This window comes from Anguilla rostrata, chromosome 11, assembly GCF_018555375.3.
Source record: "Anguilla rostrata isolate EN2019 chromosome 11, ASM1855537v3, whole genome shotgun sequence".
Classification (NCBI taxonomy): Eukaryota; Metazoa; Chordata; class Actinopteri; order Anguilliformes; family Anguillidae; genus Anguilla; species Anguilla rostrata.
Window position 1 is genome coordinate 16138315 of NC_057943.1, and position 14778 is coordinate 16153092.

General features: G+C 41.2%; 1 protein-coding gene across 1 annotated transcript; it reads left to right on the plus strand.

Annotated features, from left to right (window-relative positions):
* The first annotated feature begins 883 nt into the window (after positions 1 to 883).
* Positions 884 to 14778, plus strand: LOC135234090 (acylamino-acid-releasing enzyme-like). The gene is made up of 23 exons (XM_064298252.1): positions 884 to 1030; positions 2220 to 2349; positions 2693 to 2819; positions 3136 to 3223; positions 3846 to 3921; positions 4688 to 4779; positions 5696 to 5773; positions 6002 to 6139; positions 6301 to 6392; positions 6520 to 6560; positions 6878 to 6999; positions 7828 to 7888; positions 8339 to 8436; positions 8913 to 8964; positions 9412 to 9500; positions 9781 to 9919; positions 10032 to 10115; positions 10220 to 10300; positions 11310 to 11398; positions 11682 to 11872; positions 12378 to 12480; positions 13347 to 13453; positions 14191 to 14778. The coding sequence occupies exons 1-23, from the start codon at positions 1019 to 1021 to the stop codon at positions 14294 to 14296; spliced, it is 2196 nt and encodes a 731-aa protein (XP_064154322.1). The 5' UTR covers positions 884 to 1018; the 3' UTR covers positions 14297 to 14778.

A 14778-nucleotide genomic window follows, 5' to 3' on the forward strand; every position in this document is an offset into this window, starting at 1 on the left:
GGTTGTTGTTATTGCTGCTAAAGGTGGTGCAACCAGATATTATGCTTAACGCGGCAATTACTTTTTCACATGAGTGATATGAGTGTTTGATAAACATTTTTGATTAAATAAATGAAATAGTTTAAAAATGTGTTTTGTGTATTCTCAGGTACCTTTTGACTAATATTACAATTTGTCTTAAGATCTGAAACCATTCTGTGTGACAAATATGCTGTAATAGAGGAAATTGGGGAGGAGGCAATTACTTTTTCACAGCACTATACTTTTCGACCAAAAATTTACAATAACAAATGTAAACATTCAACAAATATATTTTAATAATTGATTACAATCAATTAACTCAAATTTATTTAAATTTAATTTCTGTTCTTGAATACAATGTTCCCGTTACTGTGAGAATAATTATTAGATAACTGTAAAAAGCTGTAGGCCTACATAAATCTCATGAATGAGATCAATTGACAAAAAATCTAATACAAACCACCCCAGCCACCAATTTCTAATGAAACAGTGCATCACTTCCCAAGAATACAGTAACCACTTCGAATATGCACCTTCATATTTCATCTGTCAAATAAACAAATGAAACCACACAATAAATGTTTAATGAATAGGTCATTTCTTTTCCGTAGAGGTTTTACGGCTTTTGTACTGCTTCAGCAATTTAATCATATACAGTCCTTCTTGGGATTTAACATGACCACCACGGTCCTATGTCCTGAACTCTGCTAACGTTAATGTATTCAGTCAAGTTGTATTCTCCACGCCCACTGACAGTGGAAAGTACCATTACCAATTCCACGGAATTTATACAACGTTCCGTATATTTTTCTTTTTTTAATGATTCCCGTGCAGATTTCACTGTCGTTAGACTATAACGTTCACATAATAATTATGAATTATACCATAGTATTGTGTTTTAAACATGGAAATGTGTTTCACTTTGTACATTTTTTTATCATAACCCCCTTTAAGATAGTATAGCTCACAGTGCGAGGCACTTGCTAACAACAACACTATGGAGTCTCAGGTAATTTTAGCCCAAGTATAGCAAAAGAAGCGTAACTTCTAGTCTTCAGTACATCTATTCTCTTGCTATTTAGATATAGGAAACTGTATTTTTTTGCTAACAGAAATTGTGTGGTAACGTAGGCTATTTGAACTAACGTCAGTCGGGTAACTTAGCTTGCCGTTTACTAATGTTCTAGCAATCAGCGGAACTGTAGCTAGTCTAGCACATTTAATACATTTCCTCGATGGTAACGTAAGCGTAACGTTAATAGTTTGCCACCTAGCCGAGTAGTTAAGTAACCAAAGTGAAACTAACGCTAGTATTCGTATATCGTTAGTGGTTCTAAGGGGTAGCATTTCGACTTCATAGCAAAAGAGTCACTGTCGGGTTGCCTGCTGTCTAGTTGGCTGGCTTGTCAGGAAGTCCGAGACTTTCTGCTGCCACTACAGAACTGTATTCTGATTTCTGTGGCTGCCACAAACGGTTATTTGTTCATATCTAGTTAATGCTAACTAGTAATCTGTGTTTCTATCTAGTAAGCTACATTAATGTTAGCAAGACGACAGTCTTCTTAAATATAAGTTGCTACCACGATCGCTGGATAAATTCGTGCGATAGAGAGCCGGTTTCTTGGCTACTAAGGAAAACGCGCACTGTGGTCACCACACCCTCATCGCACCCAACCATACTACGTTGTTCTACAGTGTATGACATAACCGTGTTTCCTTCTTGGTCTACTGATTTTACCAGTAGCGCTGATATCGTTTAACAAATAGTTAGCTAGCTAGGAAGCAAGCGCGGTCTGTGTAATGAGCAAGTTATCTGTGTTATCTGTAAGAGTTGCTAGCTAGCTTTCTCGGACCTGCACGTAGCTTTTCACCATAGTTAGCTAGCTACAAAACAACATGTCCTTTTAGTTGTAGCTTGCTAAGGGAAATAGCTAATGCTACGGTATGGATGCTATTAGTGGTCATCATTCGCCGTAGACATGTACACAGACAGGAAAGCACATTTTAAAGCAAGTCCACGGTAAATAAATATTTTTACACATTTTCCCCCATATAAGTATATGCAGACTGGGTTGGTGAATGAGTCAAGTATTTTAGGCATGACATTACTTGGAAGGCTATGTTACACACCAGTGCTTTTTCTAAGAAGATGCGTATCTCCCAGCCATTATGTGCACCTCTCGCGTTTGTGCATTAAGGTAATCACCAACCCGGATGAGATTGCCAAACTTTTCAGAGAGCAGAGTCTTTTCCCCAGCCTGATCAGGGCTGATGTTGGACCAGTGATCACATCTCAGTATGGAGGGAAATATTGCAACATCTATACAGGTGAGATGGTTTATGCATTTAGCTAATAGACTTGGTAGACTGGTTGCTTTTGGCCCAAACTCACAATTGAGAAGACTAAAGGTATCTTGAAAAACTGTGACAATTAACATTTCACACCCATTTTAACTGAACTGAATGCCACGCTCCATAGGTTTCAGTATGACACACCTTAAAGTTAAATTTCCCAGAACCCAATTTTGTGTAAGTTCTCATTTTTTCAACATGAAAAGGCCTATATTTTTAGATGTGTTCCTATAGGCATATTACTCTGTATTAATGCAAGTTTTGTTGACTTGCAAGGAGGTGTTCTCATTGTGTTTTCTTTTCTTCCTTTTTTTTCTAGAATGGAGCCAGCGTGACCTGGAGAGAAATGAGAATGTCAAATTCTGTCGGCAGTACATTGTGTTTCACGATGATAAGTCTGTTGTATATTCAGGACCATCTGGGAATTGCACCGAAATTAAAAGAGAGTATGTGTTTGAGTAATGTTTTCCACCGGGTCAAATGTTGAATGTACTGCTATAATGTTGAAATGTAGAAACATTTCTGGAAACAGTTTTCAAGCATTTATCCCTTAAGTCATTATTTGTAATGCAAAAGTAGCAACATTGACACAAAATGTGTTTAAAGTAACACGAGTGGTACAACAAAAAGTGTGTTGGATCTTAACACATTCTTTTTGAGTGTGCAGGTCCAAAGTAAGGTCCAAGTGCTGCTGTAATTGTTCATGTGATCACAGTTGAAAGTTTGTCTTAATTAACTGGTCTTGTAATGTCTTCCACTCAGGCTCCTGAGCAAGGACTCTCCTTCTGGTGATATGAAGGCTGTAGTCCGAGAGTGCACAGTGAAGGGTGAAGAGCAGCAGTTTTTGGAGGTGAAATTTTAGTGACAGTTTTTATACCCTTTTTTGCATGGAAGTTGTCTTTATGTCCAGAACATATTTAACTTGATGTGTGAAGTGTGGGGAATCACCTCAAACCTGTGTTCAGTTTTTAATCATATTAGTTTTTTTCTGGAAGAGTGAAGAGGTTTCAACATCTGGCTCATCGGATGACAGTCTAGGGTTGACTCAGCCTTTTTTTCCCCCTTGCATTACAGTCATATATTTTTAGAGGGAAGTTAACAGTTAGACATTGAGAAGGAAATCAACAGTTGCTGATAATTTATTTTTTTATTTTATTTATGTATTTCTACAGTCTTGATGTTATTCCCGGTGATTATAACAGGCAATTGTCACAAGTCACTGGAAAGTTACTAAATTTAACCCTTAAACTGTGTACCAAAATGTTTTGAGAAATACATGATAAAATGTTCAAGGAGTAATATGAGGAAACCTTCCTGATTAGCCAGTTAGCTGTACGTATTAAGGTGACTAAATCATCAGTGCCTTTGGGGATGTAAGGTGGCCTGTGTGAAAAGTGCTTATCTGTTTCCCTCTGTCTCCCTGACCTCATGTTTGACTGAAAATATTATGTCACCACTGCCATTGCACTCAGATTTGGAGCAAGAACAGCAAAGTGAAGAGCATCAACCTGACAGCCCTGAAGAAACATGGCAAGGTCTATGAAGATGGTGAGACAGTCTGTTTATGTTCTGAGCCACTCCCTTGGAGTAAAGCCCCTGGGGGACTCTCTTCTGTGGAACGACCAAGTTGCAGATTTACAATTTGTCCTTCATGTTCCCCTCCCTGTCCTTCATGTTCCCCTTCATGTTCTCCTCCCTGTCCTTCATGTTCTCCTCCCTGTCCTTCATGTTCCCCTCCCTGTCCTTCATGTTCCCCTTCATGTTCTCCTCCCTGTCCTTCATGTTCTCCTCCCTGTCCTTCATGTTCTCCTCCCTGTCCTTCATGTTCCCCTCCCTGTCCTTCATGTTCCTTATGTTCTCCTCCCTGTCCTTCATGTTCTCCTCCCTGTCCTTCATGTTCCCCTCCCTGTCCTTCATGTTCCCCTCCCTGTCCTTCATGTTCCCCTTCATGTTCTCCTCCCTGTCCTTCATGTTCTCCTCCCTGTCCTTCATGTTCCCCTCCCTGTCCTTCATGTTCCCCTCCCTGTCCTTCATGTTCTCCTCCCTGTCCTTCATGTTCTCCTCCCTGTCCTTCATGTTCCCCTCCCTGTCCTTCATGTCTCTTCCTTCCCTGTCCTTCATGTTCTCCTCCCTGTCCTTCATGTTCCCCTCCCTGTCCTTCATGTTCTCCTCCCTGTCCTTCATGTTCTCCTCCCTGTCCTTCATGTTCCCCTCCCTGTCCTTCATGTTCCCCTCCCTGTCCTTCATGTTCTCCTCCCTGTCCTTCATGTTCCCCTCCCTGTCCTTCATGTTCTCCTCCCTGTCTGGCATCTAGATCAGTTTGGAAGCTTGGTGTGGTCCCACTCGGAGACTCACCTCCTGTATGTGGCAGAGAGGAAGAGACCGAAGACGGAGTCATATTTCCAGGTGTCTTTTTTTACGAAGTATCCTGAATGCATAAGAAAAGCAAAAAAGAACCTACGTACATTTAAAGAGCAGGAGAGCTTTTTTGAGTCATGTTGTGTCTCCACTTTAATAGCATTTAAAAAAAAAATGACACTACATACTACATATGCTTAATTGATATTGTGGCCATTCTTGGGAGATTTCAAATATATCCACTTTCTGGTTGTGATCCAATAATGTTTTACTGCACTCCCTTTCTTTCGAAAACGCTACTGCAAACACATTATATTAACATAAATTTAAATCACGTGAAGGGCAAATAAATTTGTTTGTCTGAAAGAAGTGTATGACCAGACCAGAATTTTAGTGTAGTTGCATGAATGAATTGTCAAAATTAGTTCATCCAGATAGTGCCACAGACTGTAAAGGTGGGTGGTTCCATATTCAGACTGTTAGTTTTCTTTGACAGTACACCCGATGACACACCTAGTCCCTGCCTGTTGTAATTTCCTGATTTGTTGGATTTGTATTTAAGATTTAAATTTACCTTTGGGAAATGTTTGAAGTGAAATGACAGGGACCATGATAAAATTCTATTTGGTATGGAGATGGTAAATAGGAACAGGAAGATATTTTCCTGTACTTAGAGAACAGCAAATGTAACAGCACTAATTAGAATAGATGGCCTATTGGAAGACTGGTGCTGAGGCACAATTCACTGCTGTTCATTGGGGGATTAATTTGATTATATTTATTTAGCTTTATGTTTCAGTACTGTTTGTGAAACTGGATGAAATTATCTTGTCATTTGTATTGTTATTGTACTGCGCACTGTGGCCATTATATCCACTGGAGCTGCGTACGTCACAGGACACACGGGTGTGTGCCAGGAAAACGAATACGTAATTAGAGTGCAGACTTTATGATCCTCACACAGACAGAGTCTCCTGAAACCAGCTCTTTGGGGGATGAGGAGGAGGCCATGAAAGTAGGGAAGAAGGAGGAGACTGTGAAGGTAGGTATCAAACAGTATCTCAGCTGCCAGTTACAGATGCACATGATCTGTGTCACTGGCAGCACTTAGACATTTCTAACTAATTTGAGCTTGTAGCTTGTCATTTAGTAAGCCTGTATGTTTTTGAGGTTGACCATAATGGAAGGATTAGCTTTGTTGTATAGCCCATGCACTACATACTACGTGTAGTGGTGTTTAAGCAGTGATACCCTGTATGTGTCCTCCCAGGGGGACCAGTTTGTGTTCTATGAAGACTGGGGGGAGGACCTGGTGAACAAGAGTGCCCCAGTGATGTGCATCCTGGACATTGAGGGCAGCAACATCTCCGTGCTTGAGGGGGTCCCAGACAACATCTCCCCTGGCCAGGTCTGTCTTCAGTTCCTGCACGTGTGCGTGTCTGTGTGCATGCCCGTGTACTCGCCTGTGTACTCATGTGCCTTTCATTGCAATCATTCTCAAACCTCCACGACAGGACACTTCATGCTTTGTGTATACAGGGCAGTGAGTGGATGTCTGTCTCTCTTTAGGCATTCTGGGCCCCCAACGACACAGGCGTGGTGTTTGTTGGCTGGTTGCACGAACCCTTCCGATTGGGCCTGAAATACAGCCCTAACAGGAGGTGTGTGGGTGCGCCTGCCTATGGCCTGTTCTCCTAAAGCATTTGTGTTTGTGTCTTAAGATGTGTCTTAAGATGCGGTGGTGTAAAACAATAACCTTGTTGTTTATTCTCTTTTGTTCTCCCCAAGGTCTTCCTTATTTTATGTAGACCTGACCGGTGGCAAATGCGGTAAGGGATTCTTCCTCAATTCATATTCAGTTTAGGGTGAACAATACAGGCACCATTGCACCAGCTTCTCTTCTCCGAATGGTTTTCGCATAGCTACACACAGCCACCCACACACTCGCTCCAAGCTACAGGTCACTGCCCACACATCGTCCCATACCGCACACTTGGCCCTCCGTTACCTGCTTGCTCTAGCCGTATAGCCATAGCCAGAGGCTTACCACACACTGTTAACTCCACTGGACTTCTACAGGGGAGGATGGTGCAGCTATTGCCTGCACTGCCTATTCTAAAGGAATGTGTTGCGTTTCTGGTTGCAGAGCGACTGTCTTCAGAGACGAATGCTGTCTCATCCCCTCGCCTCAGTCCGGACCTGTGTCGGATCATCTACCTCGAGTGTGGGGTGTACGGGCCTCACTACCAGTGCAGCCGGCTATGCATGGTCTGTGTGCCTGAGAGAGCGAGATTCTTCTCTCCAGCATAGACCAGGGAACAGTTGTGCATGATCATTTTGAGTGTGAGAGAGAGAGGTCTCTATCAATTCCAGGCAAGATAATAGATCTAAATGAGCAGCTTGTGAGGGAGAGAACGGTCTTCGCTTTAGGCCAAGGAAAAGATGCAGAAGGCCATCCTATAGTGAATATGGAACTTGAAACAAGCCAGTGGTAAGCCAGTTCCAATGATAAGCACTCTCGGTCTCTTATCCCAAAGGTCACAATGAAGACATTGGGCCAGTTTCACAGACCGTCTGACGATGTGTAAATAAGCCCTCTGCAGAAAATGTAGCCTTGCTGAAAAATTAAATGATTGCTCAGTAAACCATAGCATGTGGTTGCCAAATTTGTGCCTAAGGAACCAGCTTCTGTAATTACTTTGTGGATTAATATTATGTAGCCTTCTAGCTATGCTAATTTTTTTAGATAATAATTTTCAGGTTACTGTTATGAGGCTGTTACAGTAATGTGTATGCAGTTATTTTATCAGTCAATAATTCAGTATACCAACATTGGCAACATTCCAAAGTTTCTAACTATGTGAGAAATGCTGAGAAGTACTTGACACAGAGTTGAGTGAGCTTCGAAAGCAGCTTGTATTAGTACATTACAGACTTGAAGAAGGTGCTTGACTGACCTCCTGGTGTTTGGTTTATGAAACTCACTCTGTATCTGTGTCTTTGCTTTTTTGCCATTTAATGGTAAACGTCCTTACATTTTGAGCGTTATTCAGTCTGATCTGACACATTCCTTGGTGTCGTGTTTCATTTATGCAGTACGACTGGTACACTAAGAAGACATCAGTCGTGGTGGATGTTGTAAACAGACAGAGAGAAGGTAACTTCCTCTACTCTTGTTTTGAATGTACTTAGAGAGTTACTTTACCATCCAATGTTTAAATATAAATATTTTATTCTGTAAAAATAGCTTGGAGTGCTGTCAGATATAGGTTACACTTGTGTGAGGTTTCCTGTTAATACTGAGCTTCCATTTACTGTGTAATTTATGAGTGACTGCAAGAAAGGGAACTATCCTTGCGGCCTGTTTGACGTTTCCCACAGCTTTGTTTACAGTTTCACTGTCGTGTCGAAAGTTTATGTGTGTGTCTCTGAAAGGGCTTACACGTAATGTGAGCTTTGTGTTAAATCCATAATATTTGTGTGAGTATGTAGGCTTATGTCTGTCTTGCTGACTGTGTTCACAATAAGCAGTCATATACATTATGCGAGATGGCTGTTTGTGTATGTATTAAGGAGTATTAAGTATGTACGTGTGTATTTGGTACAGATGGTTTCACTGGAATCTACAGCATGCTCCTTTCTCCCTACTGTTGGTCGGAGGACAGCCAGCGAATCCTGGTGTCCTGCCCTCAGAGAAGCCGGAAGGTAGAGTTGTTGCCATAGATACCAGTTGTCAGATATTTATCAACTGGGTTCATCACTCTCCTCTTGCATTTTTTGTGGAGTTCTGGTGAAGACCATTATGTCTTCTATCTCTGTACTTCTGAATATATACAGGTTGTTACCTCTGTAATGCACTCTGATTAAATGATTTATAGATGAAATAGAAAGACTTTTAATGAAAATGAAAGCCATAAGAGTTGCACTCCTGATGAATATTAATAACATTTTGATTGTTAGACAAGGCAAGCAGTGTACTGTCTGGCTCGTTTTCAGTTGTGCAGAATGTTTTCTCACAATGCCATTCTGAGTAAATTGTGGAAATATTTCTCAAATGAGAAAATCACAGCTTTTTCACTCAATTACCTCATTACCCTTAAATGTTACCTTTGTCAAAGCAATGGCCTTTTCACATTTGAAAAACAGGATTTAACTCATTCTACTTATTTTTAATTTTATAGGATCTTCTTTTGGTGGATATCAACACAGGAAATGTCACATCACTAACAGCAAGTAAGTTCAATTGACCCTCCCTTGTATACTTTTTATATTTGTGTACTTTTTATATTTTGTGTGGACGGCACAGTACTAGACAGACATTACATCAGCATGTCAGTCCAGGGTCAGGTTGTACATTTTGTACTAATCTAAAACAAAATGATTAATCTCATTCTGTTATTTTGTTTGTAACATGAAAGCACAGAAATTGTGGGCATAAACAGATGCTGTTTTGTTCTCCTGACATGTCACTGGATGGACATTCAGAGTCCCTAGCCTCACCATGTCTGTTTTACAACTTGACCACACCACAACACCACAGTTTAAAAAAAATGTATTTAATTTTTTAAAATAAAAAAACAAAACAATTTTAGTCAGTAATTAAAGCTACTATTGTATATTCTTATCATAAGTAAATGTTTAATGAAAGCAGTCAGTGATTTGCTGTGTTCTGCCCTGCAGAGTCAGACATTGGGAGCTGGACTCTTCTCACAGTTAAACGGGATCTGATAGTGGTCAGCTGCTCCTCACCCAACTGTCCTCCCAGCCTGGTAAGGTCTTCTCTAGCTTTTATTCAGATTTTTCTATCTTTGCTGTTTTAGTACAATTATGAAAATGTCACATTCAAGAACACCTACTTGTACTTCATAATTTGTACTTAACTGAATAAATGAATTTTTTTGTGATAAGGTAATTGAGTGTAGTCTAGAACTGCAGGTCCTTATTCAAGTCAAGTTGAGAGTGCTAATCCAGAGCAAATGCTTCCCATTGCCATCTGGTCCGGGATACGTGGTAATGACATCACGTTTGTCTGACTTGTCTTATCTGTAGAGAGTCGGGTTCCTGCCTGTGGCTGGATCGCAGGAAGAGGTGACCTGGGTCACCCTGGAGCAGGCCCAGCCCCAAGCGGACATTGACTGGAAAGTGCTGACCTTCACCCCGCCCCCTGAACAGGACAACAGCACATACCGTAAGACTAGGACCTGTGCATGCGCATGTCATTTTCTCTCTCTGATAAGTGTGTGTTAAGGCTGTCTAAAAGTGTTCCTGTTTGCACTAACTGTCCATTTCTCTGGTGGTAGCTGGCCTCGATTTTGAAGCTATACTGTTGAAACCCGGGAACGCCAAGGAAGGAGCCAAGCTGCCTCTGATTGTGACTCCACACGGTACGCCAAGCCCGAGGACAGCCGCGTAACTCCGGGCCTTTCTGTGATTCATATTGTGGCTCGCACTGCGTACGCGTGCCGACACTGTGTCCTGTCACTCGCAGGGGGACCCCACTCTGTGTTTGTGGCGGAGTGGCTCCTGTCGTCTGCAGTGCTGTGCCGAATGGGTTTCGCTCTGCTCCTGGGTGAGTGCTGTGGCTCTGTGCCCCCCTGCCTGGCTGTGGAAGATCTGACGTGCCTTTTTCTCTTTAAATGTTATCCCAAACTATTTGAGATTGACTGGATTGTTTGTTTGGATTTCCGTCTTTACACCAGTTTTGAATATGTTTTCGGGTCTGAATCTATACTTAGCGTAAGGCACATTCTGATCCTTTTTTGTTGATGCTATCAAAAAGTGGCGCGTGCAAGTATTTCCAGTGTCAGCGCATTCCACTGCACTTCTGCTACATGCATGTGCAGCGAAGGAACGATCATTTATACACTTGTGACAATAACAGTAACGTCATCATTCATTTTGCATGCATTAAAAGTAAACCAGATAATCAGAATAATCCATTGGTAAGTAGGCTAATCAGTGTCATTTGAATTGTCCCATCCTCCAACAATTTAATTTATTCTTGTTAATGAATGCAAGTCATAATTCAGTAAAATTAATTTTATAATTTTAAGAATCGGCTAGAATAATGAGCCAAATTTTGCATGGTGCTCAAAGCTAATTAACAAATTTCAGAAGGTGTGTATCAGAATAACACATCTTCATGTAAATATTTAATTAATTTGGCTCGGAGGACGAAGAAGAAAGCCTGCAGAATCCACAAGTTCAAATAAATAATATGTGGGTACTAGAATGTGTTTTGATGTGTAAACAGTAATGCTATCACAAAACCATAAACAAAGCTCCTGTTGCAAATGTAAATACTGTATCAGCATGTTCATAGCAACAGTGATTTTTAAAAAGTTTTCAGACATGGGAGCTCCTATCCTATGATATCTGCCATAATGTGCCACTTATTTGTGACTAGAAGTCCATTTCCAAGCAAAAATTCATCGGGGAAGCTGATGTTTGTTTAGAATATAGTAAAAATCCCTCTGGATGCCCGTTTTGCTGAATCTAGATATAGGACATTTTTTTCATAGGGTAAAAACAGGCTTGGTGAGCTGATTAGGATCAGTTGCATGTCTTCTTGTTTTCAGTGAACTACAGGGGATCCATTGGGTATGGGCAGGACAGCATCTTTTCCCTGCCTGGAAGGGTGGGCGATCAGGATGTAAAGGATGTCCAGGTAAAACAGCCATGTGAATGGTCTCTTCATCATCTTTCTCTGATGGGTGGCGGAGTTGGGTGGCATTTCATAAGCATAACTGAACATCTGAACTGCAATGGACACCTGAAAAATGCTGTGGGTAGAGATCAGAAGGTGTGACATCACTGTCTTTCACTTGGGAAGGGGGGGGGGACTTCTGAAGTTCTTTGAGGCTTTGGTAAATAGTGAGGGGTCTTTTATTCAGGTGAATGGATCCTGATTGATTCTGTTGTGCATCACTGTCTGCTTCTTTGTTTTTCAGCATGCGGTTGAGAGCCTGATAAAGGCAGAAGGATTTGATGAACAGAAGGTGGCGCTTGCCGGGGGGTCCCATGGCGGATTCTTAGCCTGTCATTTGATTGGGCAGTACCCCACTTTCTACAAAGCCTGCGTGGCACGGAACCCCGTCATAAACCTGGCCTCTATGATTGGCAGCACTGACATTCCGGACTGGTAATGAGGGCCAACGGGGGTCTGGTCCGTGTGCATTATTCAGTGTGTATAATCACCGCTGCTCCGCATGATCCAGTATTCATTGTCCCACCCCCATGGAGGACAAACCGGTATAGTGCATGTGATTTCTTAACACAGAAAGCCAGTGACAAGACTTTCCTTTAAGTGCCACGTGCAACTTGCAACGTTCTGAAATTCAAAATTCGGCATTTACCACTGATGTCATGACAAAGATACAAAAAATTAGAGTGAAACAGATTAAAGTATGCTTTATCGGTCCTTAGGGAATTGGATCCTGTGGCAACTAAAGAAGCCGCCATGTTATTAATAATGTTCAAAGCTTACTTAATAGCAGCTGCACCATGTACATTAATAAAGAAAGCGTAATGAATTATACGGCATCTTCAGGAATCACACTCGAAATTGTGTGACGGGTGACTAATGTGCGGTGTGTGCCCGTTTGTGTCTTTGTGTGTGTGTGTGTGTGTGTGTGTGTGTGTGTCAGGTGCATGGTGGAGTCTGGGTATAACTACAGCACTGATACCCTCCCTGATCCTGCTGTCTGGGAGCAGATGTTGAACAAATCCCCGATCAAACACGTCACACAGGTGAGAGAGAGCTTGCGTCCAAGCCAGTGTGGACACAACACACACTCACTATTGTCAACAGAAAATAATTATCTTTTGCTTTATAATTAGAACGTTTGGGCGCATACGTGCCCCAGGGCAACATAGAATGCATAGTATTGATATCAGTCTGCTGTTGCTCTGTTGCCGCTGCTGCAACTTCTGATAACGATAATATATTTTATGACTTGTTGGCTGTGCTTGTTAAAGGGCTCCATGTAATCACTGCTTGTATATTTGATGCTCAAGACCATTCCTAGATACCCTCATCCTGGTTGTGCTATTCTAGTTTTTGTTTTTATCTATGGAAGACAGGGAGTTGTGTTGTTTTAAACGATAATAATATTCATTGCAAAATTAAAAGTCAACTTTTCATGTAAACATCAAAATTGTATATATGCTTTTTGCCTGTATACTTACTGCACACCTTCCAGAAGTAGCACAGTTTTTTATGATACCAGTAAGAATCAAAAACTAAAGGTGGCTGTAGTTCTTCACTTCTCTATACAACTGGGATTTTGTGATCTTATTCGGACTGTAGATTTTGGAGTTCACCTCACATAGATTAGCTGTTGGTCAAATCTGGGGAAGAACCCAGAATGTTTGCAGGGCCCTGAAGATAAATCTCCATAAAGAAATGGTGTCAAATAAATTTGGGAACAATTAAGCATTGAATTAAAATTTAATACTCAAAATTTTAAATGATTAGAAATTCATGATTAATTAATTAATTAGGTTAAGCGATGTGAATGTTTCACATTCCTAGTTGGTAGTGAATGCTGAAGTAATGCTGATTAAGTCACAGATCTTTAATGGCTGAGTTGCATTGTTGTCTGATTCACATTCAGGTGAAAACCCCTGTGCTGCTCACGCTGGGAGAGGATGACAAGCGCGTTCCCAATAAGCAGGGGATGGAGTACTACAGGGCTCTCAAGGCTCTGCAGGTTCCTGTCCGGTGAGTGTGCCACAGCACAGACTCATAAGCTGGCTTCTGTGTCATTTTATCAGCCCAAGCACAAATCCCCAGGAAGGTATTTTGGGAAAACAATCAAGAAGAATCCGAATCAGTCTCGTCTGTTTTTCTGGCTTTGCTCCTTGTCTGTATCTGGGGTAATATCCTAGAGCTTTTTCATAGGCTGTTTACCTGTTATATCACGCAGTTGTTTCCGGGGAAAATCTGCTGAGATTAATAGGCAGCATTAATAGAAGCGGCTGGCGGCTCCACATGTATCGGAGGAGGCATGTGGTGGTCTACACCCTCCCCCAGACCGACAAAGTTTAGCACATCGACCAGGATACCGATACACACAGGGAATTGGTATAACGGGGAGAAAATGGCAACAAAACAAAAAATGTACAGCTCAGTCATTATCCCTTTCTTATTGAAGACTGTGTTGAGTAGTGTTCTATAATGTAATTCCTACATGCAATTCCTACATGGTTCCCTGATATGGATGTAAATACCTGCAAATTAAATCTGACACTGACAGTCTGTATTTTAACCTCAGATTAATCGTTTAATTTCAGATCTAATGTCCTGGATTACAGAGCCAAAGTAACAAATATACTGTCACTGTTCAAATACTTACAGACGTCTCTGTAACTGTCATTTGGAAGGTTGGATAGTGTACAACACTGTTATTGTGCATTCCGGTTTTTTATTGGTCATTATACATGTGTGTGTCCTTTAAGGTTGTTATGGTATCCAGGAAACAACCACTCCCTTTCCAAAGTGGATGCGGAGTCCGATGGCTTCATGAACATCGCTCTGTGGGTGATACAGCACTTGTCCCTTTGAAATCCAGGCTGGAAGACCTGTCCCAGCAGCCATTTGAGTGATGTGTTTGCCAAAACGTCAGCACTGACGATGATGTAAATTCCAAAGACACTATGTTGCCAGTAACTGTTTCATACTAAGGCATGTGATCTTATTATCTAAGGTATTTCTTTCGCTGTTATGGACTACTTACTGTACTTCCTCAAGGGCTTTTTTATTACTTCTGCTATGTAACTGAAGATGAAAGTCTTTTACATTTAGTTTAACAAAACCCCAACTGCTTTATCAGAATAACCTGAGAGAGTTGCAGTACCTGGGAGAATGATTTTCATTATGCTCTCCCTACACTGACTACATTCATCTTAATGATATTTAATAAGGACAGAAAATTCTGGTTCTTCTGATTGAATGTTATTTCTTCTTCTGGAAAAGTGTTGGCAGTACTTGTGGTACGATTATTTGAAGAATGCCTGTCAATAAAAGCAGCACTAATTTCTTTTCCA

Excerpts from the sequence above, each read along its gene's own strand:
- LOC135234090 (XM_064298252.1), top strand. Across the intron at positions 10,116-10,219 it reads TCTGATTGTGACTCCACACG|GGGGACCCCACTCTGTGTTT; the intron begins GTACGCCAAGCC and ends TGTCACTCGCAG. Across the intron at positions 13,454-14,190 it reads GCTCTGCAGGTTCCTGTCCG|GTTGTTATGGTATCCAGGAA; the intron begins GTGAGTGTGCCA and ends GTGTCCTTTAAG.